The sequence below is a fragment of the Natator depressus genome, chromosome 12 (assembly GCF_965152275.1).
Source record: "Natator depressus isolate rNatDep1 chromosome 12, rNatDep2.hap1, whole genome shotgun sequence".
Lineage (NCBI taxonomy): Eukaryota > Metazoa > Chordata > Testudines > Cheloniidae > Natator > Natator depressus.
In genome coordinates this window covers 23,339,326-23,357,927 of record NC_134245.1, presented here as the reverse complement: position 1 = coordinate 23,357,927, position 18,602 = coordinate 23,339,326, and the positions used below count along the sequence as shown (strand labels likewise).

The 18,602-nt window shown below is 39.1% G+C and overlaps 1 protein-coding gene across 1 annotated transcript in view; it reads left to right on the top strand.

The window, feature by feature from the left end:
• ANKRD27 (ankyrin repeat domain 27) overlaps nucleotides 1-18,602 on the top strand; it is a 79,283-nt gene that overhangs the window by 6,822 nt on the left and 53,859 nt on the right. The window contains exons 2-12 of the mRNA XM_074968710.1: nucleotides 2,372-2,502; nucleotides 7,434-7,544; nucleotides 8,839-8,995; nucleotides 10,230-10,384; nucleotides 10,750-10,809; nucleotides 10,905-10,958; nucleotides 11,044-11,109; nucleotides 11,216-11,292; nucleotides 12,098-12,219; nucleotides 13,490-13,568; nucleotides 14,754-14,886. Coding sequence (XP_074824811.1) covers nucleotides 2,401-2,502; nucleotides 7,434-7,544; nucleotides 8,839-8,995; nucleotides 10,230-10,384; nucleotides 10,750-10,809; nucleotides 10,905-10,958; nucleotides 11,044-11,109; nucleotides 11,216-11,292; nucleotides 12,098-12,219; nucleotides 13,490-13,568; nucleotides 14,754-14,886 — 1,116 coding nt within the window. The 5' untranslated portion in view covers nucleotides 2,372-2,400. The remainder of the gene's footprint in view (nucleotides 1-2,371; nucleotides 2,503-7,433; nucleotides 7,545-8,838; nucleotides 8,996-10,229; nucleotides 10,385-10,749; nucleotides 10,810-10,904; nucleotides 10,959-11,043; nucleotides 11,110-11,215; nucleotides 11,293-12,097; nucleotides 12,220-13,489; nucleotides 13,569-14,753; nucleotides 14,887-18,602) is intronic.

The following is an 18,602-nucleotide window of genomic DNA, read 5'->3' as shown; positions in this document are numbered from 1 at the left end:
AACCAGTAGTGCTTATAGGCTCCAGTCAGACTGTACAAACACACAAGACATTGTCTCTGCACCAAAGAGCTTACATTCTAACTTGAGACAGGGAGAAACAAGTGTGTAATGAACAATTGGAAGGAATGCAGTGACAGGACTAATGTAACTGTCATGTTAGATGCTCTGACAGTTTGCAAAACTCGAAAGCTCTGGCCATAATAACTTATATTTTATCACGGGTCATGTTGCTGTTTTTCTCTGTGGCCTTGTGAACAGTGATAGGAACAGCTTCTAAAGATATCTGATATAGTTCAGTTGTATATGGGCAGAGCTCTTCAAACTGTTCTGATGTTTGTCTGATGCATCTAAATGCATTCCCCCAAATGACCTCTGTCAAATTGAAAAGGGTGAGTGAATGACACTCTTATATTTTTAGGGAAATTAATGTGCTAAAGTTAGGAAAGCTCATCTAAAACAAAAATATGTTTTAAATGTTGTGGATAACGCCCAGATTCCACGCTGAGTTCCTCTTTTGAGTGAACTATTGGTCTTAAGTCTAGCCTCTTTTGAACTTGGGGATCCCATTACAGACTTCTGTTACCTTCTGCAAAGGGGATTGTGTAGACTTGCCAAGACGACATACTATAGAATGCAAGTTTTGGTTGAGAGCATTGATAAAAGGGTATCTTGTAGCATAGTTTCCTCTGCTACAGTAGTAGTTCTGTGTAAGGGATAAAGGGTGGTGGGGGGGGGGGGAGGGGAGGAATAGATTTTTTTCCAATCTAATACATTAGGAATTTATGTCCCAGGCACTTGTAATCTTGACTGACCTCCTTTCCATCCTCTGAGTAAAGTAAAAATTCTGAAGTCATTCCAGAGGCATCCCATTATGAGTCACTGAACCTCACGTTTGTGAAACGTGTACTGTAGAACTTCTGTTGAGAATTAGAACCTAGGAAGCCATAACTCGCATGGGGTTTTTGCAGCTTTAGAAACAAAGAATTTTATTTCATGCATTAGTTCAGTTATAATAAGGACTCTTTATTTTTACCAAAAGCATACTGTGTTTCAGACTTCTTCCATCAGACATGAGCTCATAGACAAACTGAATGTTATAAAACCTGAATTCATTAGGATTGGTTCACAAATGTATTAATGACGGATCAGGTAAAATATGTTTTTAGACTCTCTGGGTCCAATTCTTCCACCTTGAATCAATGGGATTACTTCTGGAGGTAAGGTATTCCTCAGAGTGAGTAAGTGTGGTAGAATGGGACACTTAATTAGTTGTAGTAATTGTTAGTGGTGGCTGTCTCAGAGCACCCTTAGTCCATATTCATAGGGAGAAGGGCAGGCTTGAAAGTAGGAATTAGTTTTTGGCTAATTTCTAAAAGAGATGACATAGACCAGTGTTTCTCAACAACCAGTCCACGGACCCATGCGGGTTCCTGAGATTTCCCTGACAGTTTAGGAAAGGCAGCAAGCTGGTCATCGGTATCAAAAAGCTTGAGAAACACTCACATAGACAACTGTATCCAGAACTTCTTGGTTGTGTGCCTCATTTTAATATTTGATTGGTTCATAATAGATGCACTATTTCATATAATGGAAATTGTTTTCCTTAATTAACTTTCCCCCTTGATAGCTGAGGATAGTGTAATGGAAATGCCTGTGTATTGTGCAATTTACATTGGTGTCTGTGTACAGAATACTGATGTTGCCTGTGTCTATGTCCATGTTTCTAAAATAAACAAGAATGTCAGCGTCGCATAACCAGACAGATTATAATGTATGTACAAAGAATAATGGTAGAAGTGGTTGTGTTATCTTAGCAGGGTTTGTTTTTGGTACACAAGTTTGCTGTAGTAATGAATATTTTAAAGGTTAATGCGGTTTTTTTGTTTTTTCGGACAGCATACTGCAGTAACTCTTTATAATTTTTCTTGAAATTGATTAGATTGGGTTGTTTGAAATCATCTATTTATAATTATAGCAGCATTCAGGCCCCAAACAGGTAGTTGTCAGATTTTATTAGAAGAGATGGTCTCTGTCCCAGTAGCATAAAGTCTAACTTAACACACACGTGGGTGTAAACAGTTGGAAGAACTGGGGAGGGATAATAGTAATAGGAAATGCTTGGTTATGAAGACTGATTTTGCCTGAAGTTCCATGGTTCTGTATCAGTCACTCTATATTAAAGTTAGCTCCACATATTTTGTATCTTGATGTGAGACAAGGAGGGGAGTTTATTATATTTCTAAAACATGAAAGGAAGTATACAAAAAATCCTCTTCTATATTCCCAAATGTTATTGCATCTAACTATGAAAACTAAACAATAAAATATCTGTTTTTAACTTCTGTAATATTAACACTTGTATCTCTTCTAGAAAATATCTTTGGAATCTCTGACATCCATATGGCTATGTATGATGAAGATCTCTTGAAAAATCCTTTTTATTTGGCTATTCAGAAACGTCGTCCTGACCTTTGCAGGAAAGTTGCAGAATTCCATGGTATTGTAAGTAAAGAGCTTGTTTTAAATTGACTGACTACATACAGAAGCAATAAAATCTCTCAGATTCTCACTGAAGTTTAGGAAAGGGTGAGAGAGAGCCAACAAACTAGATCTAAACTGAGATACATAAAGTATATTACATTCTTTTTATTTTAATATATACATGAGGGAATGCATGAGGTAGTAGATGAAATATATGGTGGGGCTTCCACCCTCTAGGGGGATTCTTACAATGATGGTTCATAGCAAGACCCAAAATATAAATGTGTTTTTTTTTTTTTTTTTTTTTTTTTTTAAATATGGGATTGGCACTCTTGTGTTCATGAACATATTGAAGTTCCTGGCTTGTAAGGGAAGAAAATAATGGTCCTTTGACCAACAAGCTACTTTATTTTATGTGACATGAGGCTATGAATATCATGCCAGTATTGTTTGTGTTCAGTTTTATAGACTCCAGGTGGCTGTTGACTGCACTACTGAAAGGCTGTCTGTACTTGATGGATCTTTATTTATCGAAACTCTTCTTATCAAGTCTTCTAGTTTTCCTTGCTGGTCTGAATAACTTGTATATCTAGTACTGTTTGTCATAATTATGATCTTGAGAGACTGGGAACCGAAGCATTTTTGCAATTATGTTTTTATATTGTAAATCAGTATGCCCAAATCTGGTCTGGCATTAAAACATCAATTAAGAAAAACCCAATTTATTCCTGCTTTTAAAGTGTTTAATAAAATTAGATGAGGGGTAGTGACCTATGACTCCTATGGAGGATGCTATATAAACTGTATATTGTTTATTTTTCAAGTGCCTAGCCCTAGGATGCAAATGTACTTGCTCAGTAGTTTCTGCATAGCCTTGTCAATGCTAGGGTTTTTCTTTAGAACTTCCAAGTGTTGCTAACAGTGATGCAGTTCCATTGATGAGTGCTAATGTAAATGAAGCACCAGCAGCTGAAGGTGTTTTAAGTGCTTTGGTGTTTATACCCTCTTTAAAGCAGGTCTAGACAAAACAGCACTTAATTTGAGGGTGAGAGGGGAACTAACCACTGGTTCCTGGGCCTCTGTCTGTGCTAGTTCCCAGCTAGGGGAAACATCCTAGCATAAACACAGCTTGTGAGTAAACCTTGCTTGCAAGGCTAATAATTTTACTGCTTTCTACAGCAATCTGGCCAATATTTCTAAATGATCTTGGTTTCTGTTTTTATTTATTAGCTACATAGAATCTTATTTAGAGGATGAGCTCTAATTCCAAAGCCTACGAAAGTGTTTTATTCAGTTAAATAACCTCACTTATTTTTGGGCTTTTGGATCATCCATTAGCAATGGCACGGGAAAAATTAGTCAGCCTATTTATCTTAAAATCTTGGAGAAAGCCCTGATAATACATTTAAAAAAAAAAAGTAGGAAAAAAGCTAAGTGTCAAATCACTTCTGCTGTGAGCGGTATTCAGAGTTCAGAAACTTAACTATTTGTTGAACATGTGTGTGAGTGACCTGCAGTATGTGGAATACATGGAGCAAGAAAACTGAAATATTGGGGTTGCCACTTTCAGGGGATTTGAGGGGAAATGTTGAGTGTGAAAACAATAAGTTCTTACAACTGGTTTTTTGGTGGGAATTGGGGGAGAGGCAGAAATCTGATTTTTACACAGGCTGTGTCCTAAATCAGTATACATACACAAGTGGGCCTGTGCAGTATCCAGTTTTTTACAACTAGTGTAGGAGGACATTCCAAGGTATTGTTGGAACAGGCTTTAACTGTAAAATGTTGTTTTGACACTGTGCCTGTTAAGTTTCTATAAACTGCTCCATTTAAACTTTTAAATGTTGGCAGCACAAAATGAAAAAGCACTTTTTTTCCTTTTAAAATTTACCATACTTTTAATTCAATAATAAGATCTTCTGCTTGTTAAGAAATAAATAAGAGGCAATAGGGTGTGCTTATTTATTTTAAATTGCATACCAAAGGAATGTAGAGAAGTGGACATTTTTTAGAGTCCCATTAGAGTGCTTTGTGAATGTCTGAAACTGCAGTGATGCTGTTAGAAATGTAAATATTTGCAGAACTTACACTTGTCAAGATTCATGGTACCTACTGCTGCTTTGCTCATCTTAGGTCTGATCTCTTTATGGAGGTGATTCTGCTGCTGCTAATGGTATTGCTTTTTGTGCCTCCAGAATAAAAGCATTTTTTTCTGTGAGCAGTGTTAATATTTCCAGAGTGCTCTTATCTGAAGAGTAGAAGTGCTTCTGTAAAAAGTATCTTTCAAATACTGAAAGGGTTTTAGTTAGTGCAAAAAATTACAATTTCTCTTGTTCCAGAGAACAGCAGGAATAGACAATGTTGTACTTTGTGACAATATCTTTTATTTGAAAACTAGGCATGTATATTACCAGTTTAAATTAGTTTCTTGATGGAAGAATAGGGGCTCAAAATACTCACCAGGTAGTTTTTAATGGTAGGAAGGCAAATTTGTATGTATGAGCTAATATGCCATTTGCCCTGGTTCCTTTTAAGACTACCTTTCCTCACTCTCTGGTGGTTTTGACCTTTGTGTGGCAAGCATCCAAATGGCAGTGACTTGGGAATGCAAGAAAGAATGGTACTGCTACCTCATTAGTATAACTCTTCTACTGGAGAGAAATATTGGCCTGTGCTAGATTAGCATTTAGTTTTCAGGAGGTAATCCCAAGTGAGATGCTTGTTAATTTCAATTAGATGCCCTGAATTGCTCACTAAAATAACAGCATTTAGCTAGTTTGTTGAAGTGCTGCTTTTAAATGTAGAAACTGGTGTGATCCCAGTGTTTTAAGTTGTCCCTCCATTGTGTGTGGCATTTTTTTAAATGCATAGCTGATACAGACAGAGAAGAGTGAAAATGTTTTAGAAAGGAGTATTAGATTTGTGAAAGGCTTTGCTTTAAGAGCTGTGCAGACTAGCTCTTAGAGGTAGTTACAGCCCCACTTCCTATTCTTCTCTGAATTCTTCTTTTCAACTTTTAGTTCTAGGGCTGTTCAGAATCCTGCTGTGCTACTTCTGTTTTAAAGTCTAGCTGTTTTGAAGTAGTTGTTGAAATACTGAATTCTTTTTTTTTCTTTCCTTCTCTGTATGACTGAGTAAATTGGCTTCTTAGTGTGTGACTGACTCATCTGAGTTGCAGTAACTAAGCACATTTGGAGGTGAGGATATATAACTTCCTTGCTGCTGTTGAGGTGGTTGGCAGTGGGGGTGAGAGGTAGGGAAGGGTAGATATCAGTCTTGTGTAGGAAGAGTTCTCTAAGGCTAAGTCTACACTACAGCCCAAATCCAGGCTCTGAGATCGATCCACCGGCAGTCAATTTAGCGGGTCTAGTGAAGACCTGCCAAATCGACAGACGGTCGCTCTCCAGTTGACCCCTGTACTGTGATTGATTGCAAAGGAGGCAGACTTTTCTTCCTTTTTAAAACCTTTTCAGACAGCTCAAATCCTGGTGAGGATAATAGCAACTGCAAGTCACGGCTCTTAACATTTCACCACGCTGCGGTTTAGTGGCCTCAGTCCACTCCCAGTAATTATGTTTGTAGCGTTAGGCATAAGCAGACTAAGCAATTGCTTAGGGCCTTAAGCAGTTCAAGAGGGCCTCCCATTCACTTTTTTAATTGTAAGAACTTGCCTGTTTTAGTATTGGGGATTGGGAGGGGGGAATATTCCTGCTTCGGGGCAAGCACCGGCGCTGTATGTTTGCATCATGAATCCACTGCAGAGAGTACAAACTGGCAGAGATGTAGAGGATTGAATTAGCAAGGTGATGGATAAGAGGCTAGTTTTTAAAAGATGTTTCTTCCAGGTCAGGGTTGAGGCACAATGACTGGGCAGCATGCGGGAGGGAAGCTTGGCAATATCACTGTGCTGTATCCTGTGAATGAAGAGTCTGGTGCTGGATTGACTGCTCCCAGGAACATCAATCTGGCACCTTCCATGAGCACTAAATTCTCACACAAGCTGAAAACAGACTGTACTTCATTTCAAATGATTGTATAGTTCAGTACTATTAATGTTCTCCTGTTGATTCCATAATTCACTCTCGAGCAGGGTTTCTCAACCTTTTTCTCTCTGAGGGCCCCCCCCCCACCCCCACCCAACATGCTACAAAAACTCCATGGCCCACATGTGCTATACCTGTTTGTTTTTCTGCATATCCAGTAGATTAAAAACCAGGGCCAGGGTTCAGGATAGCAAGCAGTGAAATTGCCTAGAGCCCCACACCACAGGGGACCCCTTTGGCTTTCTGCCCTGGGCCCCAGCTAATCTAATGCCAGCCCAGCTCTTCAGTTTATTTTGGCAGACCACGAAACCTGCTTGTGGCCTCCCCGGAACCCTGTCTGAGAACCACGGCTCTAAAGGCTCCACTAACCTGTTAATGGGAGGAGGTCCCACTATGCATGTTTTGTTCCTTTTCTGGTGGTCTTTCACTTGGTCTAGGAAAATACCTTAATGAACACTTTAAGCTGCTTAGTCTTGGTTTTTAATTTAGTGTAAAAATGTCAGCAATATAAGATCTATATCTATAGGACTGGGGGTCTTGCTAGAGGTGTTGCTTTTTGCCTTTCCTTTTGGGTACAACGTGCTCTGATTGTCCCCAGCTTGCTATACTTAGAATCTATGCTCTGATCATCTCCTATCTCTTGCAGCTAATTAGAAAAGGTGTGTGTGTGTGTGTGTGTGTGTGTGTGATCTGAGATGTTGAGCGGGAATCTTGGTTACGGGCTCTGTTTCTTTAAAAAGATAAGTAAATTGTAGACACATACTGTCAAACCTTGTTACAAGTCTGATATGAAGAGTGCTTGATGAGGAACACAGAGAACAAAGGTTGTTTGATTTGGAAGCAGTTGGCACACTGAATTTCCTCCTACAAAGGCATGTGATTGACTGACTGATTTTATTCTTTCTCCAGATATTAGTACCGTGCAAAGGGAGCCTTTCAAGCAGCAGTCTCTCTACCTGCCAATTTGATTCCTATGTTCTAAAACCAGTGGAAGAAAAATTTCAGACCTTAAATGGAAAGGTATTCCTTTGTTAATACAGATCTGGTGGAGGGGTCCTGCCTGGGAACATGATAGACAAGAGGGAAAGGGGAGAGACCAAACTTCAAGTGATCCCAGGGTAGGCAGTGTTTGAGACAGTGCTATCTGATGATTAGAGCAGGTAACTGGAGGTCTGGTCTCTGTTCCTGATTCTGCTACTGGGAGTGTAACTCCCAACTCATTTTACGGAAGGGGAAATGGAGATACAGCTTCAAATTAACATCATTGCATTTGTGCAAAGTATTTGTATTTATTCGTAGAGCTAATTAGTAGGACAAACTCAGATGGACTGTCTGTCCTGTCCATGAGAACTTTGCATGTTTTGTTTGAGTTTGTTTGCATGTTTGGGTTGAGTTCTGTGCTTGTACTCTGTGTGTACTTGTACAGACAGTAAGGGGAATGTTTGTCCAGAAGAGGATGGCACAGTGTCTCAGACTTTTTTTCTTAAGTTATAAATTGCTGTCACCTCACACTCTTTCTGACTCAGTTTGTGATTTAATGTTACAAAGTAAAAGATATATTAAAAAGGATAGTCATGCTAATTGCTATAAATGAGGAGTCCTGCCATATAGTGTGCTAGTATCCGTTAGCATGGCATTGTTTTTTCCAGTGCAGTTTGAAATAAAGAAGTTCAGAATTCTTGTTTAAATGCGTGTTCTTTGTCCGTAATGCCCATAAAACAAGTTTCAGTGCACCTAAAGCATTTCAAAAGTTCTTTTTTTTTTAAAAAAAAAAAAATGCTAAGGGTGAATGTGGAAAAACATGATGGCTTTAATTATTATTAAATAAACATGGCTAGTGATTTTTGGGTGCCCAACTCAAGGCACCTTTTAAAGGGTCATGACTTATCAGAAGATGGGTACTTGGCATTTTCTGAAAATTGAGCCCTTTTAAAGTGTCTCAAGTTGAGTAACCCAAAAACTTGGGCACCTACCCACTTCTGAATCTTGAACAAATGTGTCTGAATTTTCTTTCAACAAATGATGCAGTGGAGAACAAACTGGGGACGGAGGGGGGACACAAGATCATCCAAGATTATGAATGTGGATTTAAAAAAAATCACTCCCTGCAGCACTGACTTGTTGAAGCAATGAGAATATGAAAGGGTCTCTGACTCCCCCCCCCCCCCCAAAAGACTTTTTTAATGGTTGGGTGGTTTTTTTGGTCTTACAAGGATACCCCCTTCTTTTCCTAGTATACAGAACTATGTATTACAATTGTCAACTTTCTGTTTTTTCTGCTCAATATTATGACTTCTTTTCTTTTTAATTTCAGGAAATCTTTATCCAGAGAAATTTGATTATTTTAGGAACTGGTTTTAATAATCATCTCTCAGTACCTGTTCTCTTTGAGGAAACATTCTACAATGAAAAAGAAGAAAGTTTTAGCTTATTGTGTATAGCTCATCCCCTGGAAGAATCTGAAATCTTAGGTGCGTACAGAAATGCCGGGAAAATACGAATGGTGGGTCTGCTTTGGTGTGCAACAAGGCAGTCCTCTATTTTTTATAGGGTTCAGTATAATTTTAGGTTTGTCTTACAAAGCAGTACTTTGGATTGAAAACTCCAGGATTTTTTTTAATTGGCATGCTATCGCTGTTGATAGTATAGCTAGGAAAGAGGCAGACTTAAAAAAAAAAAATACTGGCCAAGATTTATGTAGTAAAGACTTAATAAAATTATATTTTTAAATGGCCTGAATTTAAATTAAAAGTCAGCTCTGTGAAATGCTTGTTTTTAATGCAACATGGAATTAGAATTTCAAGTAGGTCATTATCTGGCAGTTTGTCTTGACTCTGTTTAAAACTAGTACTTGTATCACTTATTAACGGTGTTGCCCCTTTCTACTGAGATCTTGATTAGGGTAAACTTTATGATGTGATCAGTTGCCGTCTTTAAAAGTTGTCTAACTCTTTTTTTGTAGCAGCTTTTCTTTTGGTGATGTCTGACTTTAGTATTAGAATTTTTAATTCTTGCTTTTTAAACTGGCTGCATTTGACATGGATCTGAGTAACAACACTTTCCTGTTCTGGGTTGAAGATACTGTAGGTGAGATTAGGGAGATATTGCCCGAGTAACTGCTTTAAAGCAGTATATGTAGTCTTTTGCAGAATTTTGGCAAGTTGTCACTGCTCACAAAAGGTAAAATAAAATTAAAGAGCAAAACTGAAACTTCTAATGCTGTCCCTAAAAGACTAAATATACTTTACTTTTGTCTTGCAGAGGGTCTGGTAAACTCTATAAATGAAACTGACATTAGGGAAAGTGAATTAATAACTAGGAGCGAAGTGTGAGAACTGGATTTGAACAATAAGTTGAAATGAGTCTGAGTTAGTCCTATATGGAATCAAACCATAAACCTTAATCTGGCTTCTGAAAATAACTTCTCTTTATAAAGGAGTGCTGGGTTTTTGTGTTGTTGGGGGGTTGTGTGGTTTTTTTTTTTTTTTTTTTTTGGTCCAGTTATTTACTGCACCTTCAGAAGAGCAGTAGAAAACTGCAAGGTTAAAGTCTGGTTTGGAGGGAATGAGAGCTGAGCTTGCTTATGTCCGAGCTTGCTTTGGCTGTAGGTGGTGGTTAAATTGCCTAGATAAATGGGATCTGCAATAGAGATGGAAAAAGAACCTGGATGTTTTGTGGTGCACTAACTGCTAGCTTTTATTACAGAAGAATTTAAAACCCCATCAAATTCTTATTCCCTGAAAAACATTGAGGATGTGAGAGATTTTTTGGGAAGACATTCTGAAAGATTTGACAAACACATTGCATCTTTCCATAGGACTTTTAAAGAACATGAAAGAAAAAGCCTACGACATTACATAGTCAGTATCTCATTTTTAACCTTTGATAACCTAGAATTTTGACCTAAATGTGTGTATCTAGGTAATTCACTATTTGAATTTATTTTATTAAAGCTTTCCATGTAACAAAATATTTTGTAAATAGAATTGTGAAAATGTGGGGTATTTAGTCATAAAGGATTATGGTAGTTTGCTTTATTTTTTTTTTTTCCATAATAAAAAAAAAATCAAATCCTGCTTGTCTCTGCACTTCAGTAAGTCCTACTAATTGAATGGGACTACTTGCCTGAATAAGATAATCAGGATTTGTCTGAGTTCTAGCATTGCATTGCTCATATTTAAGTAACATAGTGACTTTTTAAAAATCTCATGTCTTGATTTTTTAGGATTCTGTTAATGCGCTTTACACCAAATGCCTCCAGCATTTATTGAGGGATTCTCACTTGGTAAGCACTACTTCAGTAAATCTGTACTGTGAAAATAGCTGCCTATTGTTTAGACAATGTATTTAACTCAGTGCATAAATTCCCATATTTTTTAGAGGATGCTTGCAAAGCAGGAACATCAGATGAATCTGATGAAACAAGCAGTTGAAGTAAGTTTCTGAGGCTGGGCAAAAACATCAATGGGTTATTTTATCTCTTCTTTCCTTTTCCTAAACTCTGGCGTTTGTTCCCCAGATGTATGTGCATCATGATATTTATGATCTGATCTTTAAATATGTGGGAACTATTGAGGCAAGTGAGGTAAGATTGTGTGGTTGGTTTTTTCCTTAATATAATTAATCTGTGCAAGACTGATGGACAAACTTTTGTACAGCTTCTAAAATGTTGTGTGTTATTCACTGCTTAGGATGCAGCCTTTAACAAAATTACAAGAAGCCTCCAAGATCTCCAGCAAAAAGATATTGGAGTTAAGCCTGAATTCAGGTGAGAGTTGCATGATGAGGGGCTTCTAAATGACTCCATCAGGAATGGATTAAAGTTAAGTAGGTCTCAGGTCAGGCAAAAAGCAGCTCTCCCCCAAATCTGCTCACTGCTCCAGGGGAGGGAAGTCCATTTCTTTCTGTACTAGCCCCTGCAATGTTCTCACTTTTCCAAAAGATAGAAAAGAAAAGGGTTTGAGGGTGCAAGCTTGGGTTAGCTGCCTCATTGATGTTGTCTTAATTCCTCATTGCTTCCAGTATCTTAAAACTTCTTCTCTCCATTTTTTAATTTCGCTTTCAGAGGTGTCAGCTTTCTAATGTGCCGGGGGTGCTCGATCTCTGCTGCGCCCCACCCCTGTCGCTCCTCTTCTTCCTGCCCCCAGTGCCTCCTGCATGCTGCTGAACAGCTGATCACCAGGAGGCACTGATCGGCAGGGCTGCCAGCGGGTGGGAGGGCTGGGGGGAGGGGGAGGCGCTGGTGCTGGGGGAGGGGGAGGAGCTGATTGGGGGGCTGCCGGCAGGTGCTGAGTACCCACTTTTTTTTTTCTTTTCTGTGGGTGCTCCAGCCCTGGAGCACCCATGGAGTCGGCACCTATGTGCTTAACAACATTTAGAACAAGAGTCCCACCTTTTGTTCAAACATGCAGATCTCCCTGATTCCATGGGTGTGCAGAAGTGTGCACACCCTTTTGGGCTTTAATTCATGTTATTGCCTGAAATTTGAACAATTGCACAAACATACTTAATTAGTACAGCTCATAAATCTGGGTTGTATACTAAGGCTTTTATCTTTCAAAAATATTTTATAGCTTTAATATTCCACGTGCAAAGCGAGAATTGGGTCAGCTGAATAAATGTACCTCCCCACAACAGAAGCTGATCTGTCTTCGAAAAGTGGTGGAAATTATTATGCAGTCTCCTAGCCAAAGAGGTTGGTATTCAAAGCAATGAACTGGTAATTTAATTTTAATATGTGGCACTTTTCATCTTGAAAGTACTTTACATACACTGTAACTTTATATGCATTATTTTTATATATATGGAAGAATTCGTGTTCAAACACAATACTAAGGGTCTGGCTTGCAGAATATTAAGTACAACAGGCAAAACTAGGGTGACCAGATGTCCCTATACAAATCGGGACAGTCCTGATATTTGGGGCTTGGTCTTTTATGTAGGTGCCTATTACCCGCCCCCATCCCCTGTCCCGATATTTTTTCACACTTGCTATCTGGTCACCCTAGGCAAAACAGACCCTTGAAGTAGTATACTTACCTCGGGCATAAACATCCTGTAATAGTTATTGTGGGTGGGAAATACTTGTCTTGCATTGATACCTCAGCAGAGAAAAAGCCTAATGTTTTCTTTCTGATGCAGAGGAATATTTTTCTTCAAGGAGTTGAGTGATTCATTGTAGCGCTGTTGAGTTGCTACAACACTGACATCTGCCTTGCCATCCACCGTAATCTTGTAAATACACTGACCCCCAAAGGATGTTAAGTTTATTGAGACTTTCTTTACAAACTTAAAAATAGAATAAAACTGTGGAACAATCGTGGAAGATAAATGTTTGTTCCCATTATTGCATGATGCCTTTTGTTAATTCATTGAAGATGTAAAATTAAGTTCCCTCAAATGAAACCTGACCCTCTTGAAGTCAGATATTGAGTGTTGGTATAGTCACACCAAACTGTTTAATGGGACTGAGGTAAGTAACTCCCCCTCAAGTGAAAAGGGGGCAGTAGTTCTCCACAGTCCATGCCTCTCCTCTCCTCCCCATCACAAAGCTATTTATTATTTGAATATTTTAAAGGAAGGCTCATTGGCTGTGAGGCTGTCCGTTGTAGGGCTATGCATGGTTTTGGGGGGAGTAATTATTTAAGCCCTAGAGTTGTAGAAACTCCTTTACTTATTGTGAGGGAAAAGTTTGGCAGAGGTGACTCCAGGGTATTTTTGCACTCTACCATAGACTGACGCTTCTTGAATAGGCTGGCCTACTTGGGTCATCTAGAGGGTGCATGGTCTGTTGGGTGGGTCCTGTTGAGTATATCTGTAGAAAATACTGAATAAGTAACCTTTCTATCTGAAATGAGTTTCAAAAAGTTTAATTATTAAAATCCGCATTCAGTCCTGGCTCTTGTCTTTGGCCTATTGTAGCTTATGTTAAAGTTTTTCCTATTATAAACTCTTATTTCCTTCAGTTAACATGGAGACCATGTGTGCAGATGATCTTCTCTCCGTTTTGCTGTATCTGCTTGTAAAAACAGAGATTCCTAACTGGTATGTAACTTTTTTTTTACTGTACAAACATATCTGTAACTTGTACATAATGTTGCTGCATAAATAAATATAGATGCTTCTAGAAACAGCTAGCTCTACAAGACAAGCTTGCTGTTTGTTAAAAACTACTTTTAAAAAAAAATTCTTAAATAGGTTTGAAGGAATCTTTAACACTCAGCAATAAAAAGGAACTTGCTTATCTCCGGTCCCTAGGGAAAGAGCTGTAAACCTTGCTTCCATTCCCTCTCCTTTTTATAGCTCTTCCATCACACATTAAATGCTGCTTGTTTTTTCCCCTTCCGGACTTCTTGATGTGACCTATTTCATACCAAAATTCCTGACTTCGTCTGTCTCAAAGCAGCCAGGAACCAATTCTCAGTTTAGCTCCTGGGGAACTTGACATTCAAAGGTGTGGAACACCTGGAGATTAGTCAATGTCCTGACGAATAATGTAACTAGAATGTTGCTGAAATTAACTTACCTATTTACTGATCATATCTAACATACTATTAATATCAAATTCCAGTATCCATAAAGGCATGAATCATGCATTTAGATGTACTTGCAATGTAACAGTTGCATTAGCACTGCAATCTTGGATGTGGCTTTTAACAGGTTTTTTTCCTTTGTAAAAAAAGCATCTAAAATTAATGAAATGCTTATGTTTTCAAGTACCATAGAATTTAGCACCGTCTCATAATCCTGGAAAGTGTGTCCATACTGAATGCTAAATGTATCCATATTTTGCATAACTCTTCATTCTTTCATGCAGCAGTTTAAGGTCATTCTGTATGTAAGATCTTATCTCCCCTTGCTGGACAATTGGTTCAGCCTTTTCCATTCTCCCCTTTCTTCACAGTTTCAAACAAGTACTAAAATAACCCAAAACATAATGTAGTTTTATATGAAAAGGAAGTGAAATATTAGAGATTCTCATTGTGGGTCACATCCCTCATGGGGTTCTTGGCATAAGTTTCCTTTGTCTTCCTTCCTAGGGCTCAGAACAAGCTCAGGGGTCTGTAAATATGGCTGCTAGCTCCTTGTGATGAGAGAATGTGAACTGGCTTCTAGTTCCATCCACTTCTTTCCCCTCTCTGAGTAGACTGAACAGCAATATTAAAAATAAGCCCCTCTACTCCACACCTTCATGAATCCTTAAGGATTAGTGTTTTTTCTTTACTTTAGGATGGCAAATTTGAGTTACATCAAAAACTTCAGGTTTTGCAGTTCAGCAAAGGATGAACTGGGATACTGCCTGACCTCTGCTGAGGCTGCTATAGAATATATCCGACAAGGAAACCTCTCCGACAGACCAACAGTAAGATAATTTTATGACAATATTTAGCACCTTACAAGTATTAACTGCTCCTTCTAATACCTTTTTAGAGGTAGGTATTTTTCTTCTCTTACCAACAGAGGTGGGGAGGGGGAAGCTGAGTGACATCAGCTTCCACATTAGAAAAAAGAAGGAAGTGTCAGCCAGTTGTCAGACCTTGGGATTTCCATGTCTCCAGTCTTGCAATGAATCTGTGCGTCTGTCTGTGCTGGTGTAATATAATTCAGCAGAAAGCATTCTGTCTTCCAGGCCAGTGGTTATGTTCAGTTTCTCAATGAAGTTTGGCCTCAAACACTTAATGGTGATCCAACAACAGGCTACTTAGGAGAGCGAGGTTCCATCCTTGGGGGGGGAAATCTCAAACCCAGGGTCTCCATCTTCTACCTGCACAGCCAGGAGGGAGGCAAAAGATCCCACTGCAGTTCTTCGAAAAGAGTAGTGAGTTGGTGTCCTAGCTAATGGTCTTTCTCAAGTGTGGATGAGGGAAATGTGAATTTCACTGGTGAGCACGTAACATCTGCTGCTTTACCTGACAAATCACTGGACTACCTTACCATCCCCTAGTTGCTTATAAAGCAAGTTGGGACACATAGCATGTTAAAGGTGCCATCTAATTCCAAATTCTTACTCTAGCCTTTTATGTGGATCAAAGGCTTTCAGTAATCTGAGGATAAATTAATAATTGATCTTCCATTCTATCTGTTTCTGATGAAGCATTATTATCGAGAGTTTTGGGTCCTGAAAATGAATGGCATTTTGTAACTGGCAACAGTTAGATGTAGTGAATCCACAAGACATGAAAAGGAATGTGTACTGAGTAATCAAATTTAACTATAGGCAAATGGTTGTCTGTCAAAGTGGAATACGCTGGGTGAAAATATCACACTTACACATTGCACAGTACTTAGCAAGATGTCATGTAGCCTGAAGCATACAACATAATGAACTGCTGTGGCTGGTTGTACAACAACACTATACAAAACCTGATCTTTAAAACTGCATTCTTAAAATATTTACTAAGGAAACAAGTTAAAATGACAGGATCACAAAATGGTTTTTAGTAACTTTTTTAAAAAAATGCTAGAAATTTTTATCTGTATCTAGTTGTCTTATTCAATAGCATTATAGCTTTAACCTCAATACAGTATTCTAGAGCTCAGTGCCATGCTTTCTCTTAGAATGCGGTACAGCCTTTTTCTTTAATGTTTATTTTAAAAACCCGGCTCAAACCTACATCATAGCAGTGGGAGTGGAAAAAAGGTTGCACTATAGATCAAAACAGAATTATTCAGCAAGCCTTGACCACCTAGTGCAGCTTCTAAATGTATTCCATTTATACTTCCTAAATAGTGGGCACTGGCTTTGGATTTCCCTCTTGTGAAGCTGATGACATTTAACAAATGATTTATGCAATGCAAATAACTCTGTGGCACCAGCATGATAGCCCAGTGGTAACACAAAGCTCTGTGGTGCTGGACACCAGAGTTTGAAGCCCAGGTTTGCTCTTGGGTCTCTAACCTAGCAGGGGTCAGAAATGCTGCAGATGCAGGGGATTAATTTCATGGTGGGTGAGCATGCCTTCTGTCAATCAGCTGCAGTCCCTGCAAGCCAATCAAGGGATAGTGCTGATGTGACTTTAAAAGCTGCCATGGTCAAAGGAGAGCCCCTGTGGCTTATTTAGGGTATGGAACCGGCCTCTTACATGTAGAAAACAGACTAGGTCCTGAATTTAGATCACGCTTGTTTCTTGTGCCAAGTGAGGAGAGCCTAAAAAGACACCTACCTAGGGTTTGTTTTTTTTCTTCTTAAAGTCCTTTTAAACTTTAAAGCTTTCAAAAAGTGTTCTGTAGTCTGTTTACTCTGTTTTGTGATCTGTTTTGGTTAAGCTCTCAAAACACTCTAGAGTTTCTGCTCTTGCAAAAATAGGTGTTCCCGGTGTGACCTGAAAACGAAAGGATGTGAACATGGGACCAGAGAATTCAACAAGTCTGTCTGTCAACTGCATAGCACTGGAATCTGGATTACCGTGGCTTGACTGATTGGCTCAATGTACAGGGTTTGGGGTGTGACAATTCCACGCACAATCTTAACAAAGCAAAACCTCTTAGAGTAACTTCAAAATTTTATTTAAAGAAATACTTTTATGGTAATATGCGATTTTGCTTTTCTGTGGTGCTCTTTTCACAAATCTGTGGCACTCTGAACTATTGAACATTTAGAAAAGAACATGACCTTTTGTATTTAGTATCTCTTGTTTATATTGCTATATTGAATCCTGTTAAGAAAACATAATAAAGTGTTAATGTTAAAAACAAAGTTTGCAATTTTTTCTTTTTAATTTCAGCCATCAAAATTCTTGTAATTCTCAGTAATGTATGAATAGCAATAGTTCCAGCTCACTCTCAGTCCAGAAATACTAACATTTTTAAATTCCCTTAGTTCATGTGCTGTTTTACAAAGATGCCAGTAAAAAAAACACGCTGTTTTGAAGATACCAGTAAAAAACTGTATTTGGTGGATTGTGGTCTCTTTTTCAAAAGACAAAATTAGTTTTATATCAAACAACTTGCTCATTTAAAAAGAATAAAAATTGCCTTCCTCTAAGTCTGGTCCCATCTGTCTTCACAACTGAATAGAGCAATTCTTTACATTACAGGAGATCTCACTATATATTAAAGGTTGTTCCAATTTTCTGACGGTGCTGCCAATCTTAGATGTCTGTTCTGAGAATGAACACTGATTCTTCCAAAGTTCCAAGTAAGAGAACCAGAGACCTGAGCAGTGCCTCAGAGTATCTCCCTGGTACCAACTTGTTGCATTTGAAATCTCTAGCCAGAGTATATGCAGAGTAGTGATTCCAGCCTGGAGGGTTCACAAGCCTTTCAAATGACTGAGGACAGCGCAGACTCTGAATGTGCTCGTGGTTCCTAGTTTTTCTCTTCCTCTGGGCTTCCTTCCTACATCCAGTTTCCATTGTTACCTAGCTAGTGAATGGTCCTCTGACTTCTAAGGAAAGCCTGCAACACCAGGGAGCAACAAGATCAGCTTCAGGCATCTAGGGAATCTCATTCTTCCCCCCACCCCCTTTCTCTTTCCCCTCCCCTTCCTTGTCTGTCTGTGTGGGAAGCCTGCAGCAGGAGCCCTCTTCCTCCCACTGTCAACAGAGGGGATTGAAAGCTGGGACTCCATGGTGGCCCCATAATTAGTGCCATTTCTAGGGATGTGCAAACCAGGGAATACTACAGTGCTCCTTTAGCAGCTGCAGCACTGTGGCTTGGGGGGGGGGGGGCAGCAATAACGTTTATTCTAAGAAAGATGGGAAGCCTGAAAATGACAGGACCCACATGGGCTGGGGAAGTGAAATTGGGGCCACTCTTCACCAGCACTCCCTCTCCTCCTCTGTTGGGTGCCTGGCCAGTCTGAATTTTCTGGATTACCCCAATAAAAAGGGATCTGAGAACTGGCACTGTTTCTAGACAGTGCGCTATGAGCCATGTGCAGTGAGGAGTAGAACCAGGAACTAGCACAAAGCACCCAGCAGCTGCTGAACAGGAAAGACCAAAATTCCCAGAGGGAAGGGTGGGGTGGGAGGAGGGTGGTGTATACAGAAAAAGGTAAAAACTCAGGGTAGTAATGTAGTCTCTGCTGCTCTCACCAGCCCTCAGCAACTGAACAACTTTGCATGTTGATCCCTAATT